Source organism: Eretmochelys imbricata, chromosome 12, assembly GCF_965152235.1.
Source record: "Eretmochelys imbricata isolate rEreImb1 chromosome 12, rEreImb1.hap1, whole genome shotgun sequence".
In the NCBI taxonomy this organism is placed as follows: Eukaryota; Metazoa; Chordata; order Testudines; family Cheloniidae; genus Eretmochelys; species Eretmochelys imbricata.
This window is the reverse complement of record NC_135583.1, coordinates 21,695,021-21,713,064: the sequence shown is the minus strand read 5'-3', so window position 1 is coordinate 21,713,064 and position 18,044 is coordinate 21,695,021. Positions and strand designations below refer to the sequence as shown.

Below are 18,044 nucleotides of genomic sequence, written 5' to 3'. Positions count from 1 at the left end.
GGCACCAACACCACCCAGTACCCAGGGCCGGCTCCAGGCACCAGCGAACCAAGCAGGTGCCTGGGGCGGCAAATGTAAAGGGGAGGCAGGATGTCGGGCTCTGGGGCAGCAATCCGCCCTCAGCGGTGGCAGGAATTTGGTGGCCGCTCCATCAGGGCTCGTTTCGTGCTTAGCGGCAATTCGGCAGAGGGGACGCGACTCTTCTTCGGTCGCCGGCAGCAATTCGGCGGCCGCATCATCACTCCACCTCCATGTTTGGCGGCAAAGTTTTTTTTTTTTTTTTTTGCTGCTTGGGGCGGCAAAAATGCTGGAGCCGGACCTGCCAGTACCTGCACACTAACCCCAACAACCAAAATTAGATCAAAGTATTCCAGCCCACAGAACACTAGTCTGTTATGCGCCATAGGCAGAGAATAGGAGGGACTGAGGTGCACCTGTGCCTGAGGCCTCCAGAATGACAGGGAAATGATTAAGTGAGATATACCCAGATAATCCTGGCAAGTGACCCACACATACACACTGCAGAGAAAAATGTAAAAAACCTCATCACTACCAATCTGGCCAGGGGGGAATTCCTTCCCGACCCCAATATTGCGACCCATTAGAGTTTAACACCAGGAGGGATCATCTAGTCTGATGGGCGTAAGCACCTGAGGGACAGAGAATGCTTGGTACCACCTCAGAGCACTGGCCCATCCCACCCAGTATCCTATCTCCAGCTGTAGCCAACGCTGATGCTTCAGAGGAAGGAGATAAAAAGTACCTCCCATAGTAGAATGAGGGGAAACAACCCTTTCTGATTCCTTAAGACACAAAGCAAAAAATACTAAACAAGGTCATATCAGAAAATAAATCCTGTACAAATCAAGTATAAATTAGTGACTCAGAACAGTAGATAGAACAATGTTATGACAAGAAAACTAAAAGTACATGGAAAGGTAGGTAGTGAAATGGATGAGGCCTAAATGGAAAGAAATATTGATTGTCTAGTCCTTTAGTAATAGGATAGGGACAGACCACGCCCCCATCAATATCCAAATGGAAACAGAGATTTCAAGGTGCAAAAATATGGATATTCCGACTGAGTAAACCTTAAGAGACAGAAGCCTTTTCATGACACAAAATCATCACTTTTTATACTTTTCCCAAGTGAAATGAATACTATCCACAGCTAAACGGGGTGCTACAAATCAGTTGCTAGATGTACAGGCAGGCCCACATTCCTGAATAATATGAGGTATCAGAAACCATCTAATTCAGCTCATGGAAATATCCACTCAAGGTTCCAATACTAAATTCGGTGAAGTTAAAGAAGGTCAGGAGCACTTAAAAATAGTTCTAGCTGCATCAAAAATGTGGTCATACCTCCCTCTCTTCTGCTCCTCATCCAGCCATGGTAAGTAAAGGAAAATATTAAAAATGTCTGTAAGTATTTTATTAAGTAAACTTCTTGATGTGGAAAATGTAAATATTCTGTATAATACATAAAATAATAATACTTTACATTGGTGTAGTGCCTTCCATTCAAGTGTCCCAAAGCATTTTACAAGCATGAATGAATTATGCTTCACATCATCATTATATCCATTTTTTACATGAGGAAACTGAGGCACAGCCAGATTAAGTGACTTGCCAAGGACACATAGCAAGCTGGTGGCAGAGTGAGGAATAAAAATTAGATTTTCAGATGCTTACTCCTGTGCTTTAACCACAAAGCCACAATTCCAAAGCAAAATCTGCTGAAAGTTGAGGATGACCTTATGAATCTCTGAAAACCAAAGCTGCTTTCCTGAATCCAGAAATCTAACTTAACAAGTGTGCCAATGGGAAAAGTGATCTTAACTAATTCAGACAAAGATATTATTTTATTTCAGTTATTAGAAAAAAATCTGTTCTGACTCTGGAAAGAACAATAGTCTTGTCTCAGCAATCACACAGGGAAAAAACAATTGTGCAAGGATTGCATCAAAGAAATGTCCTCCTAATGCTCTCTCTCCTAGGATATTCCTGATGTCCACATGGTGGTAACTTGCACATCATCAGATGTGGAAAGGGGCCAACTTTGTACAATCTCTATGGGCCCCCAGAATACAAAGCACATGCCTAAGCACAAGAGTGATGCCCTGATAACAGATTTGGGTCTCTGCCTCTAGCTTTCTGATTGCTGAGACAATAAAAAAGACAGAGATGACCCATTATTGAGGTGGCGGTCTTCATCCAAGTGGAAGGCTAAAGCAAATAAATTCACAGAGGGTGCCTGCTGATTAATCTGCAAGTGCAGAAGCATCAGGTGAGACTCCCCACACTAACACTCACAGATGGAGCACGATTTACAGTACAAAATGTCATAGAGAAAATGAAAACACAAGACAGAAGTCGTTACTGGGTGGTGTCTAATCTAACCAAATAAATAAGTAATTATCACCACTGGGCTTGTTGATCCTGGTCCTCTTCTGTTAAGAGGTATATAGATGTTTTAAATAATATATTAAAATATTCAACATTTTAGTCATGTTCTGCAAATACACAGTAGAAATGTCAGCTAAGAATTTTAAAATGCTATTTTTGGAGAGGGGAGAAAAGAGGACTTGCATTGCATTTTTAGTACACAAAATAGCTTACAAAATAGAACAGACAAGCTTATGTTGTGTTGCTTTTTTTTCTTATGCCTCAAATTAAATGCAGGATCACTGGGCAGAGCTTGGGAGTCAGTCTTTAAACTCTCTAACTCAGCAACTCATAATATACCTACTGAATTGATTGAAAATGGAAAAAACTAACAGAAATAATATTACCTCATTTCAATAATATTAGGGTTGGGTTTTTTTTTTTTTTTTTTTTTGGTGCGTGTGTGTTAATTGTTTTCCTGTGGCTAGATTCTTGCTGGTAAGCAGATTCCTATAGGTAGTGTGAAAGGGTAAAATGCATGTTATTTTTAACACTGCAACTCAATGGAGGAGCTGGAAAAAGTTTGGTGTATCTTTTAATTTTTCTATTTTTAAAATTATGATTTCTTTGTCTTGTTTTTATTTATGACTATGAAACTGGTGAATTATATTCCTCACATCGAAATGAAAATGGGAAGTAGGGCTTTATGAACCACATAACCAAAGCTACTGCCAGTATTTTTCAAATTGTCAGAAATCCGTTTGGTGATTTCTGACAATCTGGAATCATTTCCAACTCTCTAGTTATCTTTTAGTTAATCAGGAAAAATAAATGTACCAACTGAGGCCCAGAGCTTCTGCAAACACTTGCTCATGTGCCTAACATAAAGTACATGTTTAGTCCCATTGAAGCTAAAGTTAAGTAAGGGCCACAAATATTTGCAGAATCCGGGGCTAAATTTTGAGTTGTCCTAACTTTATTAATCTGGGCTACTGTTTATTTTATCCTGCTAAACAATGGAAAGGAAGTAAATCTTGTCGTGAACACTCATCTGTGATTGAGAGTTTTATTTTTGATTAGTTTGAAGGTATAGTGAAACAACATTACTCCAATCCATTTGTGATTGGAAATATAACAGAGGTCTGCCTTCCTTTGCTGACACTGCTTTTTGAAAAAGACACAGATTTTTAAAGGGATTACATATTACAGTGTTATTCTGCCAGAACTATGCTTACAGAATAGTAGACAAATAAAAAGCTGTTATACTCTCCCCACGATTGTAACTTTTCATTTTTGGCAAACAGACTATATGAGCTGAGAAAGAAAAACTCCAATTTAGTAACTCAGATAAAGAAGAATAAGAGTTTCTTGCTTTCTTTTTCTTTCTTAAAATTACCTACTGGCATAATTCTATTTAGGTAATACATAACTTGTACAACCTCCAGTTAGAACAGTGAAAATATAGTTACTTAACCTCTGAAAATAATCAAAGATCACAGCTATATGTTTCATACTGAAACAAGTCACAAAAATGGCAAAGGGGGGTAAGCGGGAACAAATATTAGGTTCCTGACTACAAACAGGAGCATTCCATCCACCTGGCATTTGATTTGGTTAGTGTTGTGTGAATTTAATATACCCTAATTCAGTATAAAGAAAAAAGTAGGAGAAAGCAAGGTTGGCTTGGCAAAGCATCCAGTGTTTTTCTTAAATTTTTATAAAATCAAATACTGAAAAGTTTGCAAGTTACCATGTCATTTTTTTAAAAAAAAACTCTCCCCCCTCTGAATAAATGGAAGCAGTAAATGTCCCCTGCACATGCCACTAGCACAGTCTATATTTGCTGCTACTCTAATTTAAAAACAATGTGATTCCTAAAAACATTGTGTAAGTGTATGCAACTCTAGACAGCACATAGAAGGCTATTCTGCTGTCAGCTACATGCTCACTGATTTATATGGAGCTGCACAAGTAATATAGTAGAATTTTGTCCACTGATTTTTTTTAACATTTATTTTAAATTTGCATTTACTAAGAAATGTGGTTAAGCATGTTTAGAGAGCAGCTTAGTGATTCGCAGGATTGTTTTCTGAAACGGTCTGAAAGAAGGTCTAAAACTTACCACACAAGTCAGGTCTCTTGATACATCCGCTGTTTGCTGTGCTACTTGCAAGTCCATTAAAGGCTGCTAAGCCATCAGAGCTATAAGCTCTTAGGACTGACAACATGTTCATCTGCTTCTCAAGGACCTGTGGACCCTGTACTTGCTCAGGTTTCATCACACCTTGTGCAGTTTCATGGGAGGAAAGAAGATTCTGGCTGTGCCACTGCTTTTCTGTGTGTGGCAACCGTGGTATTAGTCCTTGTGTTGGTTGTGAGGTGACTGGGCTTTGTATATTGTCACCTCCTTCACTGCTTTCTTTATTTAGGGCAGATAAGTGCTTGTTCATAATATCTGGTTCTGTTTCAATGTCCTCATCTTCAATGTTTTCCTCCTTGGAAGATTCCATATCCTCAGATGAAGCTATGTCAGACAAGTCATCAGTAGCACTTTTATTTAGAGAGTCAGAGAGCAAAATATTTGGATCATCTTCAGATGGTGTTTTTACTTCGGGTTTGTTACTGGTGCAAGAATTTTGTGCTCCTGTGCCAACAACACCAGGATAAACACCAAACTGCTTGTAAAAGTCTGTTGTAAAATTACAAAAGGTGGAATCCATATGGCTGGGCCAGGCAGCATTCTTTTGTTCTCCCAGTATCTCTTTATTTTGTCCTTGGGTCATTTTCTCAGAAGCTGTGTCCAGCTGGCTAATCAAATTTGAAACTACTGCCTCTTTGCTGGGCTGCACTGAAGAGGAGAGCAAACTGACTTTGTTTGCTGAAGCTGAAGCCTCCCGAGATTGATCTTTGCTGTTTCCTAAAATATTATCTTTACGTTTAGCTTTGCCTAAGTGATTGGCTTGGAGATGCAAAGCCATTAATTCCATAGATGATGTTGTAAAGGAACAAAATAAGCAGCCATGCCAAGCAATATTGTCTTGAACTGTAACAGATGAACCTGGAAGTGAGGCAGCATCTGGCCTCACAGATAAGTCAAGAGGTTCATACTGTGATTTTTCAGTTTTTCTTTGTGAGGACTTGGTATTTATTTTATCCTCAGTGCTCTCTGAGCCCAGAGTTTTTATGGAAAGTGAATCAGATAACACTTTATCCTTCATTTCTTTTTCTTTCTTTAAGGAACTTAAGACAAAGCTGTCCATGAAAGCTTGCAAAGACCCTTGGAAGTTCACACCATTTCCAACCATGCTCTGATATGCTCGGCCAAGTTCAGAAAAGTGTGTTCCTTTGGAAGATATGTCAGAACCCTTCATATTCTCTGAAGATACCTCAGAAGACATGCCAGCTGCTTGTCCTTGTTGATCTCCAGAAGAAAGCATTCCTGATGTCCACTGCTGAGAGACCATGCCACTTCGGAAATCAATACCAGGAAGACCCTTGAAGGCTCCTCTCAGTATGTCTGGTCTAATAAACAGAGACCCTTTACTTGATGTTTCATCCTTGTGTTCCTGACTTTGAGACTGCCCAGGGAGAGGTCCAGCTCCATTCTGTCGCTCCCTGTGGTGCCGTTCCAAGTGGTATTTGAGGGATGCAGACTGAGTGCCTGCATAGTCACAATGTGGACACTTGTAAGGTTTCTCACCTGCAAATACATACAAAAAAGACAAACATTTAATATATGTTATCTGTGCTTCTGTCTATGGAATAGTGAAGAAAAATCAATGTTTGTTCTTTTAAAACAACCCCCCCTTCAGCTAATATTTTAAATGATACTTTAATAGAAGATAATTTATAGTTTTAAGATCTTTTAAATGATTTTCTAGCACATGGGGCAATTCAGGAATGACATACTATCTACACACAATTGGCTATCTTTTTCTTAATGTAACATGTAAAAACTGTTGTAGAATTAAAAGCTGTGATTATGAAAATGAAGCATAACAATTTCAGCCACAGTAATCATTAAAAATACAAGTTAAAAAATAAACAAAGTATGTAACAAATGGATAGTTGCAATATTTTGTGTATACAATTGCTTTAAAATTTGTTTAAATTATACACATGGAAACCATTTTTAAAACCTAAAAATTTTATGGCACTGTTACGCAAGACTGAAATGAATGATTTAAGGCTTGCTCTGCAGTAAATCATGGATATAATTAGCAAATGGCATACTGCACAAGTAATTTATCATTATTTGGAGGGCACCATTCCAGAAGGATTCAAAGATCTGCAGACCTACTGCATTGTTTCTAAATAAAGAACTATAAATACAGATTCTATAAAATATTAATATCATTACAGTACATTAGGATTGCAGCATGTAAGAACATATAGTTAAGATAAAAAGCAGTCAATAAAATTAAAAAGAAAGTAATAAAAAGGTACAAAATATATTTACTTTCTGTATTTGAAATTAACATTTTCTACTGGTTTTTGCAGTGCTTTAAATTTGTACTAATGGCATTTCTAATGCTCCAGTAGTGTAATTTACCTGTAATAAACACTTTTCTAGAGAGTAAGGATCAGCTTAAATAGTATTTTAAAACATATTAGATGAATTAAATATATATTTGAACTCAATACTAAACTTTTATTTTTCTTGCCATGATTTAAAAGAACTCAGAGATATTACGTATATATAAAACATTCACATACAATCATAGATTTATATATATCCACAAAGAAAATATGTCTAAATAAATGTAAATTTAAATATATGCAGAGCACTTGTTAGCAATCAAGGGTTCCTTGTAGACTTGAGTGCAGAAATACTCCCTGAAAGAGACAGGAGTTTGACAGTACTGTAAGCTTCTTTTTAATAATGGCCTGTCAATATCAGCAATTATTTCTATAAGAAACCTCAACAAGACAAGGAACTGTTTTCTCTTATGTGTTTTCTTTCCGATCTAAAAGGCAATGGCAAACCTTCTGTGAACACTACCCTGCAAATAGTTCATTGTTTTAAAATTTCTTCCAGAATAATAGTAATAGTATCATATTATGTGAATTATCACACTCGTTGAAAAGCTACTAATTCTTGAGTAACCTCAAAATCCATTTAAAATAAAAATGGAAAGTTTTCAAACTTTTTAATTTTTTAAACTAAGTGCTCAAATGAGAGTTCGGTAAATACCTGGGATGTTTACACCTCTTGCTGATCATCTGAATCAGCTAAACAAGATTAAGTAAAACGAACGATCAAAATGACCCTACAGCACTATCTGAACAGGCTTACTGACCATGTACAGTAGTTGAATGTGTTCTGTCACTCAACAAGGGCTAAAGAAAATTATAAACACTCTAGCCATGGTCCATAATGTAATCCTGAGGCTAAATTATGGACACGAGGGCCCTACACTGCCCAACACCTATTGTATGCACCCTCCTCTACAAAGTTTGATTAACATGTTTCATGTAAGAGATGATAATTAACATGGCTCATACTTTAGGCCTGGGTCCATACGTTTTAACATGAGAAGTCAAATTTAAAGTTTCAGTGCAACTTCTGAGTCTTTCACAAATATCGTTGGGCTCTGGAACCCCATCACTGCCCTCTTTATCAACCCAACTATTGGCTAAATTCTAGTAGGTGCTATACATGAAGAACCTACAGGCCTACCTATGCCAAGCAGTAGGAAGTACAAAGCTGAACTGGGTGATACCTATTCTGGTTTCCCCTCAAACCCAGAGAGACTATTCTGCAGGCCATCTTCTACTGAAATCATTTTATGGCAGGGAAAAGGATCAGAGGTCATGTTCTGCATATTTGTATGCATCTATGCCCTGAAATGGCAATGGCCTCTATGCACATACTCTCATGCAAATTATTAATTTCAGGAACATGAATATTCTGTGACAGCTCTGCTCCTGGCAAAAATACAGACACACACATTAACATTCATTTTACAGCATACTTGTACTCCAAGTTTTGGAGCCATTTCATGTTGTCCCAGAGCTTTGGTTCTATTTGTTACAATCAATCTAGTACTCTTTGACACAACTTATGGATTTAAAGCACTGTCTAAGAGCCAATCGTGTGTCTGCAGAGAAAAAACTCTAGAAACCTTGGGTAGCCTGCATTTTCTAATCCCCCTTCCTCTTAACTGAAAAATCTCTTCCATGGTACCACCTATACCTATGTGGAAATGTTTACATGCAGTTATTTTTACCTTTTACATTTATAGTAACTCTAGCTGATGGATATATGTGCTCACTTCAAGCGGCATCATTAGAAATTATGTTCTACCATTGCAGATGCTGCATAAACTGTTGGATAATATGCATGTGCAATGATGAGACATATCCTACAACGTAGGCTGCACTAATGATCCTATACACATCTCAGGAGGTGCTTAAGGCAATAAGTATATTTAATAATGGGTGCAAGAAAATTAATATGCTAACTAGAGGAAATACTAATACTAATATGCTTTGCATTTATAAAGTATCTTCCATCCGAAGCATTCTGCACTGACAACATTCTTTTATTTTTAATTGCTGAGCCCTGAAGATATTCAATTTTCCCCACCTTTTCAAAGGCCCCATAGCAGAGTTCCCTTCAACAGAGGAGGCCTGGACACAGCTCCCAACACATTCCATCAAGACTAGTCGGTAAGAGACCACCCACTGAGACAGCGTGATTAAAATTGCAAATTTCCATTAGAGTTGAGTCCACTACCACTGTAATGCTCCCATCTCTTGCCAGACTGGGAACAAGGATTTAAATGAAGACTCAATCTCTGACCTATCACACAGCGACACATTGAGTCACCTTTGGCTTACCAAACTGGGCAAGGGAAATAGTACACCTGAAAACAATTTTTTCCAATCAAAATACCTAAAGTAATTATTACCCTTTAAGGACATCCACTTTCAAAATTAACTACTGCTATTTCAGAGGCTGGTGTTAGGGGGAAAATACATCTTCAGACCTGTTAAATTTAGATTCTCCAACAACCTCTAAATTAAAGAATTGGTCACACATATTTAAATGGCATTCAAATCTCCAATTTGACAACCAACATGCCAAATTTCAGCCCTAGTGTGATTTGCAACAGTGAAGTTATGAACTACTGAAACTTCCCCTCCCCCACCAAAGATGTATAATGAAAAAATAGCCAGAAACTGAACGTCCGTGATTTTGCCAGGTACCTTAATAATACTTCCTCAAGGAAGACTAAGTGGGACAAGCATGCTGGGCGTGGTTCTGTTAGAAGAATATTTGTTTGTATCTAATACTTTGAAAAATGTTTCAGAGAGCTCATCCTCATGTAATGATTACCCAGTAACACTGCCAAGAACAGAGTCTGGATGAGATATTTAACACTTAATTTCAGTTTACATAAATTAAAGTTGCCATGTGGGTTTTTTTTTTCAAATGTCTGATATGTTCAAGAGTCGTTGTTTGTAATTCAGAATGGGACTTATTCTCTTGATCTTGCTAATTCCGACCGCTGTTTGCAATTGCACAAGCTTTTTCATAACCTTGTTAAAAACGATCCCAATACATGGTATAAAAACCATGGATATAGAAGCTATCTAAGCTGCATAATCAGAGTTTCCATCTGTCTAACATCTGATTTACAAGGCATAAGTCATATCACAGAACTATTTTACATCAGGATATGGTAAAATTAAAGACTGCTGTAAAAACTTTATAAACTCCTGGTAGACAACTGGAAACAGACATATTGCCCAATGCAAACAGTGTCTAAGTATACAACACTGCATGAGCAACATGGAAGTATAACCTATTCAGGCTACTACCAGTTCCACCTGCTGTCCTTAATGTGCAATCTAATCATTTTATGCAAAGGAATAACCTATTTTTTAGTTGTACATGGAGGCCACTGCCAGATTATTCCTAAAGCAAGAAAGAACAATTATGATCATCTAGACCAGTGGTGGGCAACCTGCGGCCTACGAGCCACACGCGGCCCATCAGGGTAATCCGCTGGCAGGTTGCAGGACAGTTTGTTTACATTGACCATCTGCAGACATGGCCCCCTGAAGCTCCCTGTGGACGGTCAATGTAAACAAACTGTCTTGCGGTCCACCAGTGGATTACCCTGATGGGCTGCGTGTGGCTCGTGGGCCGCAGGTTGCTCACCACTGATCTAGACTGATCTCATGCAAAACGTAAGCCAAACAACCTCACACAATAATTACAGCATCAAGCATACATGTTAGAAAGATAACCAGTCCTGACTTAAATATTTCAAGTGATGAAGAATCCACCATGGCCCTAGGTAAACTGTTCCAAAATTAATTACCCTCAATGGTCAAAATGTATGCTTTGTTGCTTGTATGAATCTGTCTAGATTCAACTTCCAACCATTGGATCATTATGACTTTTTCTGCTAGATTAAAAATTTGTACTTACTGCTATCAGCTTTTCCATTTTTCTATTTTTTTGATTTGGGGTTTTAAAACTTTTGATTATTTCTTACATCTCCTTTCTTAACCAGGATGATTTTTTTTAACGAAAGAAGCCTTCTTAGATAATGTACACATGGACCTGCCCTTTGATCACCAGGCCAACCCTCTTTAATGCTCTTCCATTGTGCAGTGGTCTCTCCCCTTAATAGCAGTCATTGATAGGCACATCCACCTCACATCCAATGCTCTTGCAGCTGGCAGAGGGTTTTCTGCCAGCCCCCACAGGCAATGGACATCCAGAATTTGATTGCATGTACTTTGGCATAAGAAATAGTTATTGTCTTTTACAGTAAGCATCATGAAATCAAACAGCTTATAAGTCCTGTGAATATTGTTTAACAAAAACATTGAAAACATCTTACAGCTTTTTTAATAATAGGACTGGTTATTGATAACCTATTTTATCCATTGTACAGTAGATATTTTAAAAATGAATTGCTGTATGATTTAATTAGTTCATTATTATGCCTATTCTTACACAGTAATTTCTTTTATCATTCTAATCATTCACTTCACACTTTTTAAGCCAAATGGAATATCAAAGGTTCTGTAGGATTATTTTTGGATCATGCACATGTTCACCACAAAATTAATCTGTTTGTCAGAAATATCAGTTGACTACTACTTCTCTTTACTCCCTAGTATTTTAACTAAATATGTAAGATGTAAATACCCCCTTTCTCCCAAAAAAGTATTTGATGCTTCTGACTCAGTAACTTAAGAGTTTTCATTGTATCATGCCACACACAGTAAAAGATTTTAATTTTTGTAAAGTTGTATAATTGAACATTTTCATTTATTTACATCCCATCTCTGATATTTAGTCTTTCTACATGTCTTTACTTAGTTAACACATGGGGAGATAAATATGGTTGTTCCTTTGCAGTGAAGCTTCAGTACATTAATATAAACTGTACACTAATTCCCCCAAAGCATATATATGTTGTAAACCTGAAGACTTTTTACACAGCTGCTTATTGCTAAACAGTGCCTTGTCCAGAAGGGGACAATCTGTGTCTCTAATTGCTGTCACTGAAGCTGAGATTCATTATGTGACTTTCCCATTAAAATGTGAGCATTAATTTGTATAATGAAATATCACCCACTGCAGTGTTCATTAGCCATGCCCTACTGTATACTGCACATTGTTAGCTACCTAGAAACTGTAGTTAATTTCACTAATGGATATTTCCCTACTTAGTGTTTGGTAGGAAATTTATACTGTACCATTACCTCTTAAACTTTTAAGGAAATTTAAATTCAATCAATTATTTTCAACAAAAGTTTGGGACGTCATTAAGGCAGGAAAAGGCAAGCTGCACAATGTTAAGGATGGGAAATCTGGAGAAATCTAGAGAAATGAAAAGTCCTTTTCGTTCATCTTACAAATGTAAGAATAAAGGATGTTCAATACCAACATTGTCTCCTTTTGGAGCACACAGCCCCATTTTCCTTAATCATTCATACTGCTCATCCCACTAGACGTACCTTGAGAGAATGGCAACAGCCAGTCTCTTTTTAGGAAGAAAATGTGAGTTGAATTCATTTAAAACAGCACCATTTTTAGTGTATTCCATCAGCTCATCTAAGCATTTTTCAAAATTGCACTGTTGCATTTCCAAGAGAAAAAACAGTCACAGTATAAGATATGCATGATTTAGACTATTCATTATGTATACTACAGGTCAGTCTCTCAACCTGCTAAGCATTTTTGCCCCTATCGCTTCCTTTCATAGGTGTAGGGCCAAATTCTCAAGCCCACTCATACACATGGCTTTATTCCATGTTCCTTACCTGGGTGACATGAATGTAAAAGTCAGGGTTTGAGCACACATGAATGCTTGGTGCAAACCTTGACTTTGTGTAAACAAACGGCAGTTCTTGAATGCCTACATTGAGAACATGCAAAGCTACTTGTGCAAGTTTGAAAATTTGCCTCTAGATAACATGCTGATAAGCAGTGGCAGAGTAAATATATTTTTATTTTTATGACTTTATGTGCTCTCCAAGCCCAATTCTGTAAGAAGATGGGTACCTGCAGCTCATTAATTTCTTCTGGAGTTGAGGGTTCTCTGGAAGTCGTGGACGGTGTTCAGCACCTTACAGGGTATAAACCTCCATGTATTCTGCGGACTATCTATCTAAGGTACATACCACAGTATCTGAGCACCACATAACCTTTAATGTATCTATCCTGACATCTCCCCTGAAAGGTAGGGAGGTATTATCATTTTACATATTGGCTCCTGATGCACAGAGAGGCTAAGTAACCTGTCCAAGGTCACACAGGAAGTTGGTGGCAGAGCAGACACTTGAACCTAGATCTCTGGCCAATGCTCTAGCCATCATCCCTCCACTCCATTCAAGTACCACTATTGACATTTTACTGGAATGACTATCCTTAAAAATAATGTTGAACATTCTAATTCCCATAAGGGTGGCAGCAGAGAATAGAATCAATACTCTAAAGGATGACTACATAACCCATGAGTGGAGTCATATCCAACCAAGTAAAGTACCCAGCATGTCAAACTCTCCACTCAAACACACTGTATTTTATTAGTAATATCCCAGTTTGCACTTGCATACTTCATCTGCATTTTCATTTAGTTTTTGTAAGCTATTTTGGGGATATTCAGATGTAGAGTGGATAGAATGACATCACATGACTATATTAAAGAATGTTCTTGTTTTTACTATGATTTAAGGAAACAGTAGGATTTAGCTAATTAATTTATTAGTATGCTTAATATCAGTTATTACTAGCATGGTATAATTTTAGACACAGAGTCAAATTCTTATTCACAATTCTTTAATTTCTTTGACTTAATGGAGTCACTCCTGATTTCCACTGATACAAATGAAGATCAGAATTAGCTGCAATGCGTTTGCAGCTGTGTGATTCCATTCTTATACCACTTAGCTTTTATAAACAATATGTTTGTGAGCGTCACATCTGACCATGGTGGTATTCTTACCAAGCACAAAATATCCACAGACTTCTGAATCATGCAAGCTCAGAAGATAGATGTTCTACAGCAAGGATGACCTATCTAACAGAATGGTCAAGCTGCTATAGAAAGCAGTAACCCCAAACCAACAAAGACCTCTTCAGTAAGAAGCTGTGAGGGTAGAACAGAAGCAAATGAACTCTCCACTTCCTTAGGGAACAATTCCCTTTTCTTGGGATTGTCTGACCAGCTGATCAGGCTGCAGGGATCAAGCATGCAGTAAAGTCCTCTCTACTGCACTAAAGCAAATAGTTCTGTGGAAGCAAGAAACTAAGGGCCCTCTCCCCATTAGACAGGCTAACATAAACAAATAACCTAGAAATGATACAGGGGATCATCTGCACACACCCACCCCTTCTGATCTGATCTTCTGATTTAAAGGAGCTATCTCTGCATTAAGGCCCCTTCCTCCATCATCACTGGAGTTACTCTAAGAAACCGCCTCTTTCTCCAGTTACTTTGGGAGGGTGGCGGCAAGTGGTGGTGGGGGGAGAGAATTCTTCTTCCTCTCACGGGGCAGCCAAATATTGATGTGACATGCTCCCTTTAAAACTCCTTCCTGACTGAATATTGTTCAGTCAGCCGGAGAAGAACTAATCTCTGCATTAAGATGTTGGGATTCAACTGAGCCTGCCCAGTGAAGCTGTGTACTTTTTTCTGCAATACATCAGTTACCTTTTATAGCTTTATGAGCACCTTGCCCCAACCCTCCAGCATCATGATGCAACAGTCTCTGTGGCATGAGGGTGGCTAGAAAAGTCCAGAAGCAGGTTGCTATAACTATCTGGAAGCTGGCTACCTCATTCTACGACAGATCCATCACTAACCAATTTGGTGCTAGAAAGTCAACTGTGAGTAAAATGGTGGCAGAGGCTTCTGAGGCAATAGGGAGTATGATTTAGTCAAAGGCGATGGGCATAAACAATAGCCCTGAAGTAACTGCCTGTTTTAAGAGAATGGGGTTTCTAAACTGTGCCAGGGCCCTTGATGGGATTCAGATGCCCCTAGTTTGCCCTCCTTAAGGAGCATATGAGTACATAAATCACAAAGGGTACTTCTTCATTATTATGCAGAACCTTGTAGACCAAAGAGGCTGATTTATGGATGCCAACGTGAGCTGCACTGGAAATGTTCATGATGCCAGGGTTTTCGGATGGTCAGAAATCTACATTCATGGACAGGCTGGGACACAATTCCCACCAAATGACATTGTCATAAATGGAGTTACTATCCCCACTGTTATCCTGGGGGACTCTGTGTAACCCCTTTTGCCTTGGCTTATGAGACCATATCTTGATTTCAGAGGGCCTGGCAAAAGATGGTTCAGTTACACACTCAGCAGGTACAGAATGGCAGTTGACTGTGCGCTTGGCAGACTGAAATCCTGCTGGTGCTGTTTACAGATGTTTGGATGTCTGTGTCATCAGTGCTGTCTGCAGTAGTGTGTCTTGCTGTTGTCTTCATGATCTTTGTGAAGCCAAAAGTGAGCCATTTGCCCCGAATAAATCTATGACAGTAATGGATTGCTGACTACTACACTCAGCCAGGAAGTGCATCTATCACAGCTTGAACAGGATGCACCCTGGCAACAAAAATCAGGGGTGCTCTGTGCTCCCATATTATGGACTTGCACAGGCGATGGAAGATGGAGAATAGATAGCTTAGAGATGTTTTTGTACAGCAATGCTTATAGTACACACATCATAGCACTGAGGTACTGTCACATCACACAATGAAGGGGAGGGTACTGTCACTGTATGCAGTGAATGTAGGCGTTGATATGAAATTTTCTTATGGATGAAATGGCTGTTTATGAAAGTGGGGCTGAGCATTTACATTATGGATTGTTGTACTTAGATGTACTCAGAAATTGTGTCTGGATGCAAGTTCTCTATTGTGCCTTACTGTGGGTTTATCTTTATTCTTCAAATGCACATTGTATGATGTAGTGATGGCAATAAACTTTCTTAATTAAATGAAAACCTTCATTTGTGAACATGGATGTATTACCAAAAAAACACAATATTATAGCATTTCAGGCAGCCCAGCTGCCATTAGAACATCAAAACTCAGTAATAAACCCACAGCAAAACCAGTAATAAATCAAAGTGCATAAACCAAACAGTGCAAAGTGCAAACATTGAGCCAGTACCATCAAAACAATCTCTTAAATCTGTGTGTCCTCTGGCATGTTCTCCTTTCCCTTTCTTGTGCATTTAGCATGAACTTGACATCACTGCATGGATGTGGAGGCTTGCAAGGGAGAGAGGGACAGCATGGGGGCAGAAGTATGCTGGGAGAAAGGGGGCCCTGAACTGGAGTAGAAGACTGCAGGGGGTAGATTTGCCCTGTCCAGCTGCTGTTAAAGCCTGGTTGCCTGGGCCACCCAACCATGGAATTGTCCAAAGTGTTCCTGGGTCTGTAGCACATGGTAGCAATTCTCTCCTCCAGCTCTATAGCCTGCCTGTTCTTTTCATCTTGCCTTTCTATTTGCCATGAATCATCCTCTCTGTGGTATTGCACTTGCTTTTTGACCCTGTCCAGAATGTCAAACATAAGCTCATCACAGAAAATCTTCCTCTTTGACCAGTCCATGATGCTACGGAGACCTGGGCTTCCGCTGCAATGTGTCTGAGCTGCTGAGGTACAAAGGCCAGTTGAGGGACCTGCAAGCAGACATAAAAGAGAACATTATTGTCTCAGTAATTCACAGATGACTCAGGGCATGAGAACAGGAAAAATCCTTGTGGAATTTGACGGCCAAAAGATGATACTTTGTGAGATCCCATAAGCTTCAGACATCATAAGCTCTGTGGACACAACCAGCTTCACAGCAATGAAAAGAGGGCACAGGGAATGGTAAGGTAAAAATCACAATTGGTTTACTTTAGAAATTGCAGACCACTTTGAGGAGTGGGTGGACCATGGCGTACTACACAAGCCCTCTCTATCATTTCAGACATTCCATATTTTGGAGGACATAACAATTCTTGTGGTTCCAGAATGGCAAAGGGACATTTTATTCCAAGCTGCTGGTGGCAAGCCAGTCATGTATGCCACATAAGTTTTCAAACTTATGGTGACTGAAGAGCACATCTACGAGTGGAGTGGGCTGGACAACTACCCATGTGGCACCCCAAAATATACCCTTCCCCAAAATGTGACTATCTATCTGGAGTTCCTGCTATGGGAAAAGTTTGCCGCTATCAGCACCTGGGGCTGGGTTAAAAATCATGAGGCAATCAACAGGATGCTCTGTTAGTGTGTGTGTAACCCACACACCTTCTGGGTGTGGTGTTCTGTCTCATCTAGTGGCATTGAAATCACTTAAAGAGAAAGATGAAGTGAGTCTGCTCTACAGCCTTAATTAAGAGCCATTTGGTTTTTAGCTCATGTGGTAACAGCTCATGCACTAAGCTCCAGAGGTCCCAGGTTCAATGACCGGGGTCTGTCGGTGTTACATCTGCATGGATTACTGCCTCCCAACAGCTTTGAATACAGCCTGTTATGACTGCATGCAAACACATACACTAATACAGACTTGCCAAGAACTCCATTACCCCTCGGCACATTTCTAGACTGAATACAACCCCCCACCTGTATTTTGGACAAATGATTTAGTCACCCATGGGCTATAGGGACTACATTAGCTTAAATGGACTACACTTGTTAATATACATGTAAATTTCACCCTTCCCTCCTACAGGACATTGATTACAGGTGGCTTGTTAAACCTTTAGGCTGATATGGAGTGGCGTAGTAATACGGAAGGCAATATAAAGTTCACATTTTTCATACCCTGGCATGTTGTAGCAAGAATGTGTAAGTTTCTATTAAAACTTTTTAAATGCTTGTTTCACTGTTTGCACTTCTCATTCTCCATTCTGAATTCTATAAGGTGGTGGTGGTGGGGACGGATGGGAGGAACGCTAAGCTGTTGGTGTGCAATCTGCCATTAACAAATACATGCTGCTACCCATGGCTGGTAATAACATTTGCATTGGTTCATAAACTGGAAATCCCTCCCATTACTATGTTCATAAAAACAAAAATGGAGCCAGACACTTACCAGGAGCAAAGGTGACTTCTGCTTCTTCAGTTTCTGTTCAGGTTCCATGGTGGATTGCAATTCTGGGGACAGGAGGG

General features: G+C 39.1%; 1 protein-coding gene across 1 annotated transcript in view; it reads right to left on the bottom strand.

Moving 5' to 3' along the window:
• The window catches only part of ZNF536 (zinc finger protein 536), a 397,745-nt gene that overhangs the window by 139,279 nt on the left and 240,422 nt on the right, over positions 1–18,044 (bottom strand). The window contains exon 6 of the mRNA XM_077831317.1: positions 4,511–6,088. Coding sequence (XP_077687443.1) covers positions 4,511–6,088 — 1,578 coding nt within the window. The remainder of the gene's footprint in view (positions 1–4,510; positions 6,089–18,044) is intronic.